Raw genomic sequence first — 16,127 nt, forward strand, 5'->3', positions numbered from 1 at the left:
GGGAAGGCCTTGGTGAAAGGGGAGAGAGCTGATTTCCCCACCCCGGCGCGCTCCTTCCCCCGCCCCTCACCGCCCCGCCCCCCCCCGACCAAGCATCACCCTCGTGACGCGCCTGCAGAGGCGCGAGGCCCCCACGAGCCTGGCGCCTTGACTGCCAGCGCGGGGGATCGGGCGGGGGCTGCGGAGAGGCCCAGGGCACATGACGGCTCCCCCGCTCCCCACCCCCGCCAAGAGCCGGCCCAGCACATGACCCGGGCCGGCCGGCGGGGTCCAGGCAGACCCGAGCCGCATCCCCAGCACGGACCATGGCCTCCCCGCGCCTGGGGACCTTCTGCTGCGCCACGCGGGACGCCGCCACGCAGCTGGTGCTGAGCTTCCAGCCGCGGGCCTTCCACGCGCTGTGCCTGGGCAGCGGCGCGCTCCACCTGGCGCTCGGCCTCCTGCGGCTGCTGCTCGGGCGCCGGCCCGCCGGCCCCGGGCTCCCCTCGGCCTCCCCGCCGGCCACGGCCCGCACCCCGGCCTCCGCCCGCATCCTGCGCGCCGCCGCCGCCTGCGACCTGCTCGGCTGCCTGGGTGAGGGCGCGTCCGCGGGTGGGGACCCGTCCGCGCGCGGTTGAGGGCGCGCTGCCCGCAGGTCGCTCCCGGCCGGGGGCGTGGATGAGCGCGCGCCGACCCCGCCTGGGACCTGGTCGCTGCGCGGGTAAGGGCGCCCGGCCCACGGGTGGGAGGGCCGAGCCGGAGGCGGCTCCCCAGGGTCGGGACTGGACGACCAGGGGACTCTGCGATACAACATGGTCGGTAAAAGTTCCTTAGGGGGACCGTTGGTTTTTTTGTTTTTTAAACAGTCTGATGTATTTGTTATTGCACTTACTAGGGAAACTTTAGACGGTGCTGTGAAGGAAAACCCAGAAAATACAATGCATCCCTAATTGTACCACTAGTGAGAGACTAACGGTTAATATTTCGTGCGCGTGTACAGACACACAAAATCGTTTCCAAAATGATTTAGCAGAATCAGGAAGAAACCCATATATATATATGTATATATATTACAATTTTATTTACTTACTTGTTTATTTATCTATCTAAGTTTGGGTTTTATACCACAGATGGGCAAACTTGCAGCCTTTAGGCCACATCCTGCCTGCTGTCTCTTATCTATGGCCCAGGAACTAAGAAAGTTTTTACATTTTAAAGTGTTTTTAGAAAAATCTAAAGAAGAAGACTGTTTCTGACATGTAAATATTCCATGAAATGCAAATGGCATTGTCCGTAAGTGGAGTCTTATGGGGATACAGCCATGCCCTGCACTTGTGCCTTGTTTGGGGGCATCTTGGCCCTAGAAGGGCAGAAGTGAGTGCTGAACAGAGAAACTATGGCCCATAGAGCCTAAGATATCTTCTCTCTGGCCCTTTACAGAGACTTTGCTGACCCCTGCTTTCAACTCTAGCATGGCACATTTTACAAACCTCTATGCTAGATATTGCCAAGCATTTTAACTTTTTTATTTTGGAAAATTTTTAACATATGCAAATGTAGAGAGATTGTATAACAAACTCCCTGTACCCATCACCTAGCTTCATCTATACTCCATCCCCGTATCCCACTCTCCACTGGAATAATTTGAAGCAGATTCCAGAATTTATATCATTTCACCCACACAAATCTCAATATATAGCTGTAGAAGATAAGAATTTTTAAAAAACATATATATCACACAGATATCATTATCACCCCAAAATAATGAAAACCAGTTCCTTAATATCACTGGTGTATGTTCAGGTGTCTCATAAATGCTATTTTACAATTGGTTTTTTCAAATCAGGATCCAAATACTGTCCATGTTTTGTAATTGGCTGACAGGTGCTGACATTTTGGAATTGTGTTTTTCAGTCATGTTTGCTCTTGAAGGAAAGGCTGCTGGTGGTATTTGAAGTGCCTTCCACCGCTGTGCCGTGAGGGGGTGGCAGCAGCTTCTGGGGCACCTTGAGTGCTTCTCTGGGCACAGGTGGCTGTGTGTCCCAGGGCCTGGTTCTCCTGTTCCTGGTTGTGTGATTGGAGACACTCAAGAATCTTGGCTTCAGATAAATGCTATGGAACCTCTAGTCACTTGCTTAGACTCGAGGAGTAAGACAGGAAGCTATAGCGATAAAATCAATTTGGTGCAGGACAATAAAATAAAAAATTGGTTTTCTTCCTGATGCTGCTAAAGCATTTTGGAAAAGCATCTTAATAATAATCTAGTTTCTGTAACTTGAATATCTGAAAATAGAGCTGCACGCAAACATCTTTTGAGGGTCAGCAAAATAATATTCGTATATCCTTTGGCCTTTAGAAGGAAGGTGCATGATATTGTGGGCAAATGGGCAGAAGCAGGAGTCAGGGGAAGGCTTGGTGACCAGACCTCCTCGCTGAAAAATAAGAAATACAGGGCTTCCCTGGTGGCGCAGTGGTTGGGAGTCTGCCTGCCGATGCAGGGGACACGGGTTCGTGCCCCGGTCCGGGAAGATCCCACGTGCCGCAGAGCGGCTGGGCCCGTGAGCCATGGCCACTGAGCCTGCGCGTCCGGAGCCTGTGCTCCCGTAAAAAAAAAAAAAAAAAGAAATACAGATGCCTATCTCACGGGGTGGTTTTTTTCCCCCAGTTTTTTTTTAAATATCTGTTTTTTTGGGGTTTTTTTTTGGCCACACCGTGCAGCTTGCGTGATCTCAGTTCCCTGACCTGGGATTGAACCCGGGCCACGGCAGTGGAAGCACAGAATCCTAACCACTAGACAACCAGGGAACTCCCTCCCCAGTTTTACTGAGACATAATTGACATATAGCACTGTATAAGTTTAAGGTGTACAGCATAATAACTTACATTTATCATGAAATGATTACCACAACAAGTTTAGTAAATCCATCACCTCATATAGATACAAAAAAAAAAACCAGAAGTGTTTATCGAGCTCAAAGCAGAGCTCTGGACTGAAAACAACAAAGCACTACGTGGCCGCAAAGCGTTATTTTTGTTATCTGTGCTTAAGAATGAGAAGTTATATCTTAGGCTTTTAGTGTTCATACTCACCCTTTTAGTGGTATATGACACAGTGTATATTTCTGTATGTGAAATACACACACAACACTAGTGTGTAACTCTGTACTGCTCACAGGTCCCCTTGAGCAGGGTGTTACATAGTGAATGCTTAAACAAAGGCTATCTATCGAATTACTTAACAGAGAACCCTAATATATGCCTTACGTGTGTATACTGTGTTGAGGAGAATTAGATATTTGGGTCAAATAGCAAGGAAAACTCACAAATAATAAATGGCAAAAGTAGATTATCAAGAGCTAATTTGTGAAAATCTCAAATGTATATTTTTTAAAGAATGAAAGAACTATCTTTTTAAACTTCAGAATGTGCTTTCTCAATCATTCTTTTTTATGTGAGGACTAGTTAACTTGGACATTAAAAACATAGTCAAGAAATATAAATTGTTATTCACATAATCACTTCTGGGTGCCAAATAAACAAACAGACAACATTAGGGACAGCACTGTGGCTAATGGTGGCTGAAGTTGAAATCAAAGTGCCTGGGATTGCTCCACTACCATAATAATTATTTTCTGAGTCTTATTTTATTCTCTGTCTCTCTGCACACACCAGCGTGTGTTTCTTTCCTCCCTGTCTCCCTCACATCTTTCTCTTTCCCTTCCTATCTATCTGTCTATCTGCCTATCTATCCATCCATCCATCCATCCGTCCATCCATCATTTTTTTTTTTTTTTGCTGTACGCGGGCCTCTCACTGTTGTGGCCTCTCCCGTTGCGGAGCACAGGCTTCGGACGCGCAGGCCCAGTGGCCATGGCTCACGGGCCCAGCCGCTCCGCGGCATGTGGGATCTTCCCGGACCGGGGCACAAACCCGTGTCCCCTGCATCGGCAGGCACACTCTCAACCACTGCGCCACCAGGGAAGCCCCATCCATCATTTTTACAGTCAACAAGTCACCTTTAGATTTGCATTAGGAGCAGATACAGAGCATCACCTGATTCTCCCTTAGGTATCACAGTCCGGTCTGCGGTGTGGTTAGGGTTCCCGAGTTTCGTGGACGACATCTCAGCTGTGAACGGGACAGACGTGTGGCCCACCGCCTTCTGCATGGGGAGTGCAGTAAGTGTACCTCCCCTGGTCTCCCCCTTCCCTCCCTTTGCCCCGCTCCGTTACGCTGTGTCCTCAAAGTGTGGTCGCATCCCTCCCACCAGCCCACTGTAGCTTTTAGAAATGCACACGCTCAGAGCCCTCACCCCACTGACCAGAGACCCTGGGGTGCGGGCCGTCTGCGATTTAAAAAACCCTCCAGGGGCCTCTGACCCACACTCCAGTTTTAGAACCACTGTGCTAGTATGTTTGCCATCCCCACACTTAAACACACATTCAATCCTTACCTTAGATCCATCCACAATCAAAACCAGCTGGGCAAAAAAAGAAAAAAAAAGTTATTTAATGGATGTATTTACTTAACAAAATATATATATATATATATATATTTTTTAACAAAATATATATTTAAAAATAGCAATTTGTTCATCCATATTGCTCTGTCCGCCAAGTTAACACTCCAGTGAATGACCTCAAAGGACACTAATACCCTGTTGACCCGCCATCTGTGCCACAACTGTCAGCATCTCTCCCTTCCTCCCCTCTGTTGCTTCCCAGCTGCATCCCGATGGAGCCTCCGTCTTAGTATATAGATCTCGTGCTGCTTCTAACATACAGAGTCCCCCCGCCACCGCCTTCCTTCTACTGGGAAGGTCCTTCCTGCCCATCCTCCTTGGTCCTCAGCAAAAGGGCTTCTGGTTCAAAGACCTTCATGCCAGGCCAAGCCGCACACCTGAGCCCTCTATCTCCCTGACCACAAGGGTAGCACAAGGCAGGGCTCACTGGACCCGGTGCAGCTGAGCAGACAGGGCACCAAGGCACACGCCCGTCCCAGGCCACATCCCAGCCTGGATTTCCAAGCCTCTCCGGAGGGCTTTCATGTGCTGCCCCGTGACGTCAGAGGAAGTGGGCGTCTGCCAGCTCATTTCACGGACGGGGCGGTCTGGAACCCATGTCCAGGAGCTTTGATGCCGGCTCTTCCCGATTACAGATGTGGATCCAGCTGCTGTACAGCGCCTGCTTCTGGTGGCTGTTTTGGTATGCGGTCGATGCCTACCTGGTGATCCGGAGATCGGCGGGACTGAGGTATTCAGAGCAAGCCGGCTGGCTTCTGCCCTAGTTTGTTGCCTGAGGGAAGGTTGGAGACACCGCTGAGTGCTGCATCTCTGTACGGCAGACACAGCTGATCACAACCTTTCAGCTGACCCCTCCACCGAGAAACATCTGTGCAGCTCATTTTTATAAAAGGCTGAAGGCACAATCGAAATATCGAGGATTTCTCCGGGTGCCCCCTACCAAGAAAAAAACAGGATTTTAAAACCCTGAAAACAGTATTTCAATAAATTAAATATTTGGAACACGACAAAGACAAAAAAAAAAAAAAAGAATTGGCATGAAAATAAAAAATTCTGATGGTGTCTAAAGGTTTAGGAGAAAAGTTCTTAGATGTATGTATTGATACAGGATGCTAAATATGGAGCCCAAGGGTTCTGGAGCTGCCAGGGGCTGCCTGGGAGGAACCGAGGAAGGGTTAGTGCCTTGGTCCTGGTGGGTTCAAATTCCTGCCCCATCACTCACTAGCTGTGTGACTGTTGGCAAGTGGCTGAACCTCTCTGGACTTCCGTTTTCTCAGCTGTAAAACAGTACCCACCTCAGGAGGTTCCTGGAAACAGTAAATGTGATAGTACCTGTGGATGGTTATGGATGGAGCCTGGCACGTAGCAGGCGCTCAGTAACTGGGAGCTGGGGTTGGAGCTGGGATGTGCATGTTATGGAGGAAACAGAAACACAGAGAACCTACGTGCCAAAGAGAAGCAGGAGGGCACGGCGGGTGTCCTGGTCTCCTGGCTCCAGGCCCAGGAAGGATGGGTCCCTGGCCAAGTTCGTGGTGCACTTCCATTAGGCCCCCTTTGCATGGAGCCCTTGTTTGCTTTTTTCTTTTTAAATAGCTTTATAAAGTTCATCTGTTTAAATGTATAAAATCCATTGTTTGTGAGCATATTCACAGAATTGTGTAACCATAACCATTACTTGGCTTTATGACGTGTTATTCATCCCCCAAATCTCTGTACTGGTTACTAGTCATTTCCCATTCTTCCCTCTCGCGCAGCTCCTGGTAACTTCACATCTACGGTCTGTCTCTGGATTTGCCTGTTCTGGACAGCTTCTGTAAATGGAATCACACAATATGTGGCGTTTTGTATCTGGCTGGTTAAACTTGGCCTGTTATTTTCGAGATTTATCCATATTGTGGCACGCATCAGTTCTTCATTCCTGTGCGTTGCTGAATAATATTCCGCTGTTTCGCTATCTGCCTTTTACCCGTTTATCAGTCACTGGACTTTTAGGTTGTTTCCATTGTTTTGACTGTTACGAATAATGCTGCAATGAATATTTGTATGCAGGTGTTTGTGTGGACATATGTTTTCGCCATATACTTATAGGTATACACCTTGGAGTGGAATTCCTGGGTCATATAGTAACTCTGTATAACCTTGTAAGGCACTGCCGAACTGCTTTCCAAAGACTCTGTACCATTTTACCTTTGCACCAGCAATGTGTAATGGTTCCAGTTTCTCTGCATCCTTGATAACAACACTTGTTTTCTGTGTGTTTGGTTTTTTGAGATTTTAGCCATCCTACTGTGTGTGAAGTGGCATCTCATTGTGGTTTTGATTTCCCTGATAACTATGATGTTTAGCATCTTCTCATGTGCTTATTGGCCATTCGTGTACTTTCTTTGGAGAAATATCTCCTCGCTTCCTTTTCCCAGTTTTTAACTGGGCTGTTTGTCTTTTTTATTATTGAGTTATAGGAGTTCTTTATATATTCTGGATACAAGTACCTCATTAGATATATGATTTACAAATATCTTCTCTCATTCAGCAGGTTGTCTTTTCACTTACTTGGTGGTACCTTTTGAAGCATGAAAGTCTTTAATTTTGATGAAATCCAGTTTTTGTGTTTTTTTCTCTTATTTCTCCTGCTTTTGCTGTCATCTAAGAAACCATTGCCTAACCCGAGGTCACAAGGATTTATACCTTTGTTTCCTTCTAAGAGTTTTATAGTTTGAACAATTTTATTTAGATCTTTGAATTAATTTATGTGTGGAGGTGAGGATAGGTCTGCCTTTATTCTTTTGTAGGTGGATATCCAGTTGCCCCAGCACCACTGGTTCAATAAATTCACTTTTAAAACCAACGTGAGTAACCAAATAAAGACCATATTAAGCTATAGACTACACTGGGCAATCTTAGTGAATCACCACTCTAAAATCCTTGGTATTCCTTACGTATATCACATCATCATTCACTTTGTCTCTCTGGCCTGAAATTTAGTACTCTCTTCATTTTTGCGTTTCTTTCTTCTACCTTTTTGCCTTAGTTCCCAAGCTCTTACACATCTGTACAAAACTGAGGTATACTTGGTTATGAAAATTCTGTAGGGAAGACAGTTAAGGTTAAAGGTTGCCAACCAGGTATATCAGTGAGAATTCGTTTTGGCTACATAAAATACATAAAACAATAGTGACTTAAGATAGGAATTTCTCTTTCACGCTAAAAGAGGCCAGAGGTAGGCAATCTAGGGCTCTTATGCTGGAAATCAGGGACCCAAGTTCCTTCTCTCTTTCTGCTCCACCATTCTATTATGTGACTTCCATCCTCAAGGTATCATGGCCCAGTATAGCTGCTGGAGCTCCAGTCATCACATCAGCATTCCAGAAAACAGGAAGGAGGTAGGGGGCAATGCAAAAGGGGCTTGTTGTCCCCTGAGCCAGATCCCTTTAAGCAGGGACCTGTTTTAAGCAGGCCTGCTGTCCATGGGAGTTTTACACAACAATAACATTTTCATGTTACTGGCCAGAACTTAGTTTTCTGTCCACACTTAGCTGTAAGAGGAGGTAGGAAATACAGTTGATTATCCAAGCGTGCTGCTGCTCTGCCTGACATCCAGGTTCTGTTGCTAAGGAAAAAAGGGAGAATGACTTTGGGTAGGCAGCAAGCAGCATGAGGAGACCTTGTTCCAGAAGCTGAGTGCAAGTGGGATGGTTCCCTCACTCAAGTTTGGGAGGGATCGGAGCTATGACACAATTAGAGGTCTCATAGACCACCACTCAGTTGTGGAGATAAGAGGAACCTTGGAGCACCGAACAGAAGCTAGAAGAGTATGTCTCCTGCTGTCATAGGAAATGCACCTCCACCCGTGAGGGACTGGAGTTGGACAGGGCTGAGTGACAGCTCTCTGGACCCGGAGAACAGACAGAGCCCTCAGAAGCCAGGACAGGCGATCAGGAAGCCCTCCTCACACCCCGGCGGGTGTTTGGAAGTCATCTTGGAGCTTGGCGTTAGGATAGGCAGAAGTCTGCGGATGTGCAGGGACTAGAGGACGCCAGGCTTCTGAGGACCCGTGCATCGAACAGGAGGCCGCCCTCCAGGGATGCCAAACACCCAGATGCCTCCCAAGGGCAGGGTTCCAGGGCTAGGAAGACCGTCGGCGGTGTGGTGGGCTCTCCCATCAAAAAGGAGCGGGCACACAGCAGAGAAATAAGACGGGTGCTCTCTAGCCACGGAGACCCAGCCCCAACCTCGTCCCTAGCACAAGTCACGCTTCCCAGGGTGAGGTCTCCGAGGGGCCAGCCCTGGGTGATTTAGAGCCAGAGCTGAGTGTGTGGGTCCAGAGCCTCTGGAGCCCCTCTCTGAATCGCCAGCTTGTTTGCAGAGCCGAGGGCGGAGTGGATGCTGTAGGTGGCAATGAAGAACCTGCAGCTGGTGGAGAGGGGTCCCGAGGAATTCCCAGGCAGGGGGCCAGACTCCTCCGGTATGGCTGGATTAAACTCCACATTCCCTTCTAGATCCTTCCAGCATTTAGCTGTTTCCTTTGGCGCGGGAGAATTTTCCCTAAGCAATGTCATTAAAGCAGATTGAAAGTTAACATGTAAACTGCCTCTTGGGCTCCAGGTGCGGGAGACGCACGTTTTAGCCATGCCGGCCGGCACCTGAGAACCCGGGAGAAGCTCTGCTTGCCCTAAGAAAAGGGGAGTGTGCGAGCAGAGAGGGTCTGGGGGCGGGGGGGAGGTGGTCTTCGCGTGTCTGCACGTGAAAACTGGCTTGACGTCAGAAAAAGGGATGAGGGTCTTCAGCCGGGGTTGCTCCGGATCGATCCGCCACGGCCACATGGGTGTGGCTTTCTGGCTGTATCGGTTATTGACGTGGCCGCGGCCTGGGTCCCGTGGCCGGCTCTGACATCCCCCCCTCGTGGGCGTTTGGGGCCGAGGGGAACCGAGGGCCGGGCTTTGGGGAGCGCGAGCTGGCCTCGCCCTCCCACCCAGGAGATGACCCCAGCGGCTCCCTGCAGCCCAGGCTTGGCGTCTGGAACGCAGATGCCACCCTGCCACAGACCAGCCCCTGCGCAAAGCTGCTCCTTAGTTTCCTGAGTGTCCGGCAAAGCCTGTGACTTGTGGGCAGGACAGACCCCCGCGCGCTCCCAAAGCCGGACGGGCAGGGAAGGGCTGCTCCAGAACCAGCAGTGCCAGGGGAGGCGAAGGTGCAGCCGCGTCCGCCCAGTGGGCCAGCTGTGCAGTTTTTCCTCCCTGAAGCATGCCCTCTGGGCCATCTCTCTTCCCTCCTGTCTCCTTGCAGAAGGGCGTCCTTCACCGCATCCCTGACCACGCCCTTTGTCCCCACGGCGGGTCCGCAGCGTTAAAGTCCTGATGGGCCAGGGGCTGCACCCTCTGCCAGGCGTCTGGCAGAGGGTTTTTTTTTTTAAATTTATTTTATTCATTTATTTTTGGCTGCGTTGGGTCTTTGTTGCTGCGCGTGGACTTTCTCTAGTTGCAGCGAGCAGGGGCTTCTCTTCGGGCTTCTCGTTGAGGTGGCTTCTCTTGTGGCGGAGCTCGGGCTCTAGGCGCGCAGGCTTCAGTAGTTGTGGCACGCGGCCTCAGTAGTTGTGGCGCACGGCCTCAGTAGTTGTGGCGCACAGGCTGAGTTGCTCCGCAGCATGTGGGATCTTCCCGGACCAGGGCTCGAACCCGTGTCCCCCTGCATTGGCAGGTGGATTCTTAACCAGTGCGCCATCAGGGAAGTCCCATCTGGCAGAGTTTTGAGTAGCAGTGGGCACCTCTGAGGGAGCAGCCCCGGGCCACGTCCCATTGCACAGAAGAGGCAAACAAAGGCTGTCTTGGAAGAGCGAGGTAGCTCTGCACGGGCTCAGGTGGTCCATCGTCCTGACCCCACCTGCAAGGCTGGCTGCCTCGAATCTCTCAGGGGGACAGGGTGGGGTGTGTGGGAGTACAGAGGTGAAGGAGGGAGATGGTAACGATGAGAGAATTTGAACTATGCAGGGAATGGGGGGTAGGGGGACAAGATAGGAAACCTCCCCGCTGTCCTGGAACGTCGAATAACGACCCATTTCTTAGAGACCTTCTTCTTGGTTTGGACTGAGCATTAAGACGCTTGCATATTAGGTACGGAGGTGACTTCAGGAAGGACAGAGGCCAGGAGTTGCTTGCCTACTGGGGGAGCCAGGCACTTAGGAGGAATTATGAGGTACCCGTGCCTCACTCCTCTCAATCTTTTATTTATTTATTTAGTTAGTTAGTTGTGCCAGGTCTTAGTTGTGGCAGGCAGGCTCCTTAGTTGCGGTCACCTGCTCCTGAGTCGCGGCATGCGCGCTCCTTAGTTGCAGCAGGCAGGCTCCTTAGTTGAGGCATGCAGGCTCCTTAGTTGTGGTATGCAAACTCTTAGTTGCAGCATGCATGTGGGATCTAGTTCCCCGACCAGGGATAGAACCTGGGCCCTCTGCAGTGGGAGCGTGCAGTTTTAACCACTGTGCCACCAGGGAAGTCCCCTCCTCTCAATCTTGAAAGGCTTAGGTTGAGGGAAAGAAGCCAGACACAAAAGGCCACGTCGTGTGTGACTCCCCTTGGATGAAATGTCCGGAATAGGCAAATCCATAGAGATGGATGGTAGATGAGTGGTTACCAGGGCCGGGGGCACAAGCATGATGGGGAAAGACCACTGAATGGGTCCGGGTTTCCTTCTGGGGGATGAACATGTTTTGGAACTGGATAGAGGGGGTGCTTGCACGGCACCGTAGATGTCCTAAATGCCGCTGAGTTGCTCATTTTAAAATAGTGAGTTTGATGTTATATGAATTTCACCTCAATCAGAGGAAAAGTAAAAACCGCACAGGCAAAATCAGGCAGCTGTTTGGCAAGGGTTTGCTCTGTGTGCATCTTCCTGCCGCTCGCGGAGCTCGGGGCTTGTTCAGTGCTGGACCTCAGGCGTGGCCGCCCCTCTGCCCCTTCTTCCCCCAGTACCATCCTGCTCTACCACATGATGGCCTGGGGCCTGGCCGCACTGCTCTGCGTAGAGGGAGCATTCATGCTGTACTACCCTTCCGTGGCCAGGTAAGCCGGGGCTCCCAGCAAGCCCACTCCCCCGACGCCTGGACGCCCCCCCCCCCCCCCGCCTCTCTTGCAGGAGACGCCCGGGCACTGACCCCGAGCGGGCGGGCAGGCCATCGTCCTGGATCTGTGCAGCTGAGAGCACAGTGGCTGGCACCTTGAGTTAGCGTCCCTGCCTCTGCCTGTCCCGTGCGTGTGGGTCGGTGTTGTGCACGGTGTGGATGCAGAGCTGGGGGCACGGCTCCCCCGTACCAGCCTGTGTGCCAGCCTCCAGGCCTGTCCCCCTCCAGACGGACGCAGCCTTCCCCTGCCCACTGTTTATTTTTCATTCTTCAAACCAGCTTCCTCTGGGCGAGCAGGTGAGTTGAACGTCCCAAGAATGAGTTGGAGATGGCTGGAAGACACAAAGGGTCGCTCGCTCTTGACGAGCTTATTTTAAGCCTCTGCTGTCTGCACTTTCTCACCTCTCTCCATCCTGCGCTGTTCTGAACACAGACACTGGGCGATGTGGCCTCTGAAATTGTCTCAGGCATTTCTTCAAGTTTAAAACCCCATCAGTGCAACCATTTGTAAAGCCTCAAGGTCCCTCCAAGGATATATACTCTAATTTTCAATGGAAAGCTGAAAAACAGAGGTTGGACATTGTCTCTTTGTCTGTGATTTCAGGGCAGTGTACACCCGGGATCAGCACAGCGCAGCCCTCAGTACAGATCCGGCCCTCTGCCCTGCTCTTGTAAATAAAGCTTTATTCGCACACAGCCGTGCCCATTTGTGTATGTATGGTCCATGGCCAGTTACACATTAGAGCTGAGTAGTCTGACAGAGGCTATGAGGGTTCTGGAGGCTAAAATATTGATTATCTGCTCCTTTACAGAAAAAGTTTGCTGACCTGTGGTGTAGACCGCTTCTGCCCCTTCTTTTTCGATTTCTTGTAGCCACTCACTCAGATGTCTCCACATTGGTGTTGCTTTGTGGCCTCTGTGTAGATCCCTCCAAACAGCCCACTCTCTCCAGGAACCCTAAAAGGACAAATACAGAGTTAGCAGCTGTTACAGAGGGATGCGCTTAACTGGAAAGGGAGTTTTTATCTCTGGCCTCCACCTGTGAGATCCTGGGGACGTTGCGTCTGAGTGCGAGGGAGCCATTGCTGCAAGGACACTCAGGAACGCCAAGGTGCCCCGCGGTCTCCACGAGGCCGCCCCCCTGAAGCATCTCCATCCTTCCTCATATCCATCCTCAGAGCCCACGACGACCCAGAGCCCTTGGCGCTCTGCAGGCTCCCACCCTCTCTCGTTTGTTCCTTACGTTCAGTACAGGCACCCGAATCTCATCTCTTCCCCCTCTTGTTTCCCTTTCTCCCCTCAAGCCCTTCCAGACCACAGTTTAGCTTTCACAGCTGAAGAGGAAAGCTTCTGTTAAAAAGGAGGTAGCAAAAATAATAATAATAATAAAATAAAAGAAGGTAGCAACACAACATTGTAAGTCAACCACACTCCAATAAAATACGGCTTTCAGGGTAAAAAACAAAACACGCAAACAAAAAAACAAAAAGAAGGCACCATCCTCAGGTGGTACTGTCATCCTTAAGGCAACAAAGATGGGCACTGCATTTTTCTTACCTGTTTCCATGCACTTTCAGCCACTTTCCCCTCTGGTGTGAGCCCTGCATACATATGAAAACGAGAGCAGTAGCATTTTTATCACTCCACCTTCCGTGGCCACAGGAGCTGTTCCCTCCTCTGCTTTTCCACCCCGTCTGGGGTCGGGCCTGGGCAACATCCCCTCTGCTTTGGATTCTCTCTTCCTCTTTGCCATTTTCCTCTACACTATGTATTTGTTAACTGATAGCCCCGGCCTTGGTAGCATACCTGTGTGTGGCACCCCACCGTGTCCTGTGGTGATGGATGATTCTCAAGACCCATCAGTAGAAATCCGGGTCCACCTCCCCGAAAAGAACCCCTGAAATGATTACCTGTCACCATGACAACAGATATCCTGTGCAGTGTGAGGCTTGGGTATTTTGAGTTGGTCGAGGACAGAGCTTGGATCCTATGCGTGATGTCAGCCAGGCTTAGCACATATGTAGTAAGTGCTGAAAACCCAGCAGGTTCGTAGAACGCCTTTGTCTTGTTTGAAAGACAAGTAGGGGGAGACCCACTTGTTTGAGAGACCCAGTGGGGGAGTTGGGGGGGGATCCACCACCCCAGAGAGCCTTTTCCCCTCTTCACCTTTTCCCAGCAGGGAACTTTAAAAGCTCCCTGATTTACGAGACACACAGAACCATGACTGATCCTCCTTCTTCTGTGATTTATCGCTTGTCCGCAGACGTGAGATATGAGTCAGGTTTCCTTCGGGCACAGTCAGAAGTCGATCTGTGTGTTTCCTTCGATCTGGTCCTCTTATCTCGACTTGCAGATAAGTCGGCGTATCTCAGGCAAAGCCCCGGTTTTTTTGGAGAATGACCCGGCTTTCCTCCCTCAGGTGTGAGAGGGGTCTGGAGCACGCCATCCCCCACTATGTCACCACATACTTGCCTCTGCTGCTCGTCCTTGTGGCCAACCCCATCCTGTTCCGAAAGACAGTGACTGCAGGTAAACCCAGGGAAGTGCTCTGGGGGCGAGGCCGAGGCTACGGCCCCAGGCCACGGGCTCTGATCATTATCTAGGACCACGGACCTCATTTGTCATCCTCCAGACAGGAGCACAATACAGCTGGGGAAAGTGAGGGGGTTTAATAAACGAGAGGGAGCGAGCCTACTCAATTATGGGCTGTCCGGGTCCTTGGCCAACATCTGCTAGCTCAAAGCCGGGACCAGGGGACGTTTCACTTCTGTCTGGGCTCATTCTGAGTCTGCCATTGGCGTGCCCCAGAGGACCCGAGTGGCCTTGGAAAACTGCGGAGGGGAGACGGGATCAGGAAAGGAAAGGGCAGCCGAGGGGAAGGGAGGGATGTGGACTGAGCCGTCCTGGGAGCCTGGGCCCTCCCCGTGATGTCTGGGCCTGTGTCTTCTCCCACTTGGGCAGTAAACAGGAAGGAGAGCACAGGAAGTGAGTCAAATGCATCAGGAAGAACTGGGTGAGAGGGATCTTGTGAGTCAGCAGAATGCACTGGACAGACCTCCGGGCCAAGGCAGGGGACCTGCATTCCAGCCCCCATCCCATCCTCAAGGAAACGTGCCCCGAGGCAAGTCTCCAGGCCCCCTCATGCCGCCCTGTGGGTCCCTCACGGGCAGAATGAGAAGAAAGAAACACACCTTAACAGAAAGGTCACTTGATGATCAGCTGTGGGTTGTAGAACTTTAACCTAAGTGAAGTGCTCTACCACTAGGGAGAGAAAAATCACTGCAGCTCTTTGGATCTCTCTTTGCATATCTGCATTTAAAACTAGTGTGCTGTACACATGAAACTAACACAACATTGTAAATCAACTCTACGCCAAGAAAAATTAAAAACAAAAAACCCCTCCCCCCAAAAAACTAGTCTATTAAATATAGCTTTTTTTTTAAACAAAATTGCATTAAAAAATAGTGATTTGATTACATCAAACAAATGAAAATGACTTACAGAAAAAAGACTGGAAGGAGATACACTAAGATGCTAATGATGGTTGTCTCTGGGTGAACTATGGGTTATCAATTCTTTTCTAAACTTTCTTATATTTTCCAACTTGTCTACAAGGATAAATGTCAAATCTTTCAACATTTTAAAATAGTGAGCATGCATTATTTTTATAGTAAAAAATATAAACCGTAAACAAATATAGTTCCCGAACTAGTAAAACCCAGATAAAATCCAGAGCGTAGTTAACAGCGCTGTACCAGTGTTGATTTCTTCACGGTGGCCAATGTGACTATGGTTGTGTAAGATGTTAACTCTGGGGACAGCTGGGTGTAGGTAGACGGGAACTCTCGGTACTGTCTTTGCAAATCTTGTGTAAATCTAAAGTGATTTCATAGTAAACGTTTAAAAACTCTATATTCCCGTGAGTCTCCGAGAAGTCCCACGTGGAGGTGGTGAGGAAAGCACGGCCCGGTCTTGCTGGGCGTCACGCTCTCCTGGCTGTGCTTCGGAGCTCCCACCTGCTTTACTGCCCTTCCTTTGCACGCGGGAAACGTAAATAACGAAATGACGTGCTGTTTGTTCCCCTCTGCTCTTTACAGTGGCCTCTTTACTAAAAGGAAGTCAAGGAGTTTACACGGAGAACGAGAGGCGGATGGGAGACGTGATCAAGACCCGATTTTTCAAAATAATGCTGGTTTTCATTACTTGGTAACCTTTCTTCTTTTTTTAAAACTGTGCCTGGGAAGGGAAATGCAAACCGCCTGTCATTTGCTTTTCCAAGTGTGACCTGAAAGTTCCAAAGGGAAGAGTCTTTGGAGAGGAAATTTTTGAAACTTGTGCTAGGTGCCTTTGGAGGAAATGCTTGCGAGACAGGAAGGCAAGTCTACCATCCGTGAACTTCTGGAAAGCTATTCACATCTACTCAAACTACATAAAGAGCCCTCAGAACGAAAAGTCCCGAGTTTAGTTTTGATGCATCCCACCCATATGCCTCCGGAGTTTTGCCCCATCGCTGAG

At 50.1% G+C, this 16,127-nt stretch overlaps 1 protein-coding gene and 1 long non-coding RNA gene across 2 annotated transcripts in view; one reads left to right on the forward strand and one right to left on the reverse strand.

Moving 5' to 3' along the window:
• Positions 1 to 16,127, forward strand: part of GPR143 (G protein-coupled receptor 143) — a 26,268-nt gene continuing 10,141 nt past the window's right edge. Inside the window, exons 1-6 of the mRNA XM_022559793.2 lie at positions 1 to 573; positions 4,048 to 4,157; positions 5,137 to 5,231; positions 11,461 to 11,553; positions 14,032 to 14,141; positions 15,710 to 15,818. Of these exons, the coding sequence (XP_022415501.1) occupies positions 306 to 573; positions 4,048 to 4,157; positions 5,137 to 5,231; positions 11,461 to 11,553; positions 14,032 to 14,141; positions 15,710 to 15,818 (785 nt within the window). The 5' untranslated portion in view covers positions 1 to 305. The remainder of the gene's footprint in view (positions 574 to 4,047; positions 4,158 to 5,136; positions 5,232 to 11,460; positions 11,554 to 14,031; positions 14,142 to 15,709; positions 15,819 to 16,127) is intronic.
• On the reverse strand, positions 574 to 11,602 carry LOC111167205 (uncharacterized). The gene is made up of 3 exons (XR_002642747.3): positions 5,203 to 11,602; positions 4,433 to 4,459; positions 574 to 4,141 (listed from the first exon to the last, which is right to left on the reverse strand). It is a non-coding gene; the product is annotated as an uncharacterized LOC111167205 (long non-coding RNA).

Source organism: Delphinapterus leucas, chromosome X, assembly GCF_059928025.1.
Source record: "Delphinapterus leucas isolate spDelLeu-1000000601 "Yukka" chromosome X, BTC_Dleu_Yukka2, whole genome shotgun sequence".
In the NCBI taxonomy this organism is placed as follows: domain Eukaryota; kingdom Metazoa; phylum Chordata; class Mammalia; order Artiodactyla; family Monodontidae; genus Delphinapterus; species Delphinapterus leucas.